We start from the raw sequence: 1,147 nt of genomic DNA, 5'->3' as shown, positions 1-1,147 counted from the left end.
TTTGTTTTTTTTATTTTTATGTTTTTATTGCATGTTACGAAAATCGAAACACGAGATCATATTATATTTTCAGCCCCACATGGCTATCAAATAGTGAACAGTATTTCAGTTCAGCACGGCCTTGAAGCCACTTATTTTTTTGACGCAGTAGTAGCAACTACTTATTTGTATAGTTTGAAGTACTTATTTTGCATTCGTGATATATAGGTGCAAGCTAAGCCATGGACCAAACTATGGGCACGATCCCAAGGTCTTGGTTAAGCCCAAGCGCCGTCCACACTGCGCTAGAGCCATCAACTATGTTGTTCTTGCACGGTGGCTGCCCTGCATGCTCAGCATCACAACCGTTCCTCGAGTCGCACTCGTCGACCACCTTCGCGGTTGTGCTCTTGCCGTTGCTAGCAGTGATGCGAATCGTCTTTCCGCATCGGCTGCCATTGGCATACCAACCAGTCGACAGAGCGACTATAAGCTCGGAGTTGTCATGGTAGGAGTTATCACACTCGGAGGGCCCGCCTCCATCTCCACCATTGCTGAAATCATTAAGAGTAAGAAGAGCACTAGTAGAAGAAGAAACTGGAGGGGAACATGTGTAGGTTGGGTAGATCACCCCGTTGCACGTTAAGGAGCCGGAGGAGGAGCAGCTACCCTGACTGGGTGGTGGGCTGGGAGAAGAGGAAGCAGTGCAGATGTGTGTGCCAACATCAGGATCATCTGTGCAACGCCCATTGATGCAGATGAGCTGGCCCTTACAGTCATTGAGGGTGTTGCATGGGCCGTTGCAGGAGGAGAGAGCAACAGTTGTTGAGGGTATGAGGAACACAAGAAAGGAAAGAAGAGTCAGAGGTGCAAGCAGGGATGCGGCCATTTGGTTGTTTCTCTGTTCGGGAATGCAGATTTTAAGTCGTGCTTTTCTTGAGGGAAAAAAAGGCAGATTTATAGGGCGAGGGATCAGGTAATGCTGACCATCCTATTTGCATTTTAAAAAGCTCAAAAGTCAACAAAACCACGTGGCATTCATCCAAAATGCAAACAAACGGCCATGATGTCGGCATGAGCAAAAACGCTCATGTTCAGCATGACGTGATCTGCTACGGATTTATAGGGCGAGGAAGGAGTTGCCTAGAGAGGGACAATCGGTCATCCC

General features: G+C 47.7%; 1 protein-coding gene across 1 annotated transcript; it reads right to left on the bottom strand.

The window, feature by feature from the left end:
- On the bottom strand, positions 1–919 carry LOC149844941 (kiwellin-like). Its single transcript, XM_089997394.1, has one exon. It carries the CDS (start codon positions 866–868, stop codon positions 215–217), a length of 654 nt encoding a protein of 217 aa, XP_089853520.1. The 5' UTR covers positions 869–919; the 3' UTR covers positions 1–214.
- Between the last annotated feature and the right edge of the window lie 228 nt (positions 920–1,147).

Source organism: Nuphar pumila, chromosome 2 (genome assembly GCF_984573655.1).
Source record: "Nuphar pumila chromosome 2, dmNupPumi1.hap1.1, whole genome shotgun sequence".
NCBI classification, from domain to species: domain Eukaryota; kingdom Viridiplantae; phylum Streptophyta; class Magnoliopsida; order Nymphaeales; family Nymphaeaceae; genus Nuphar; species Nuphar pumila.
The sequence above is the reverse complement of the archived record's forward strand: the minus strand, read 5'-3'. Positions and strand labels throughout refer to the sequence as shown.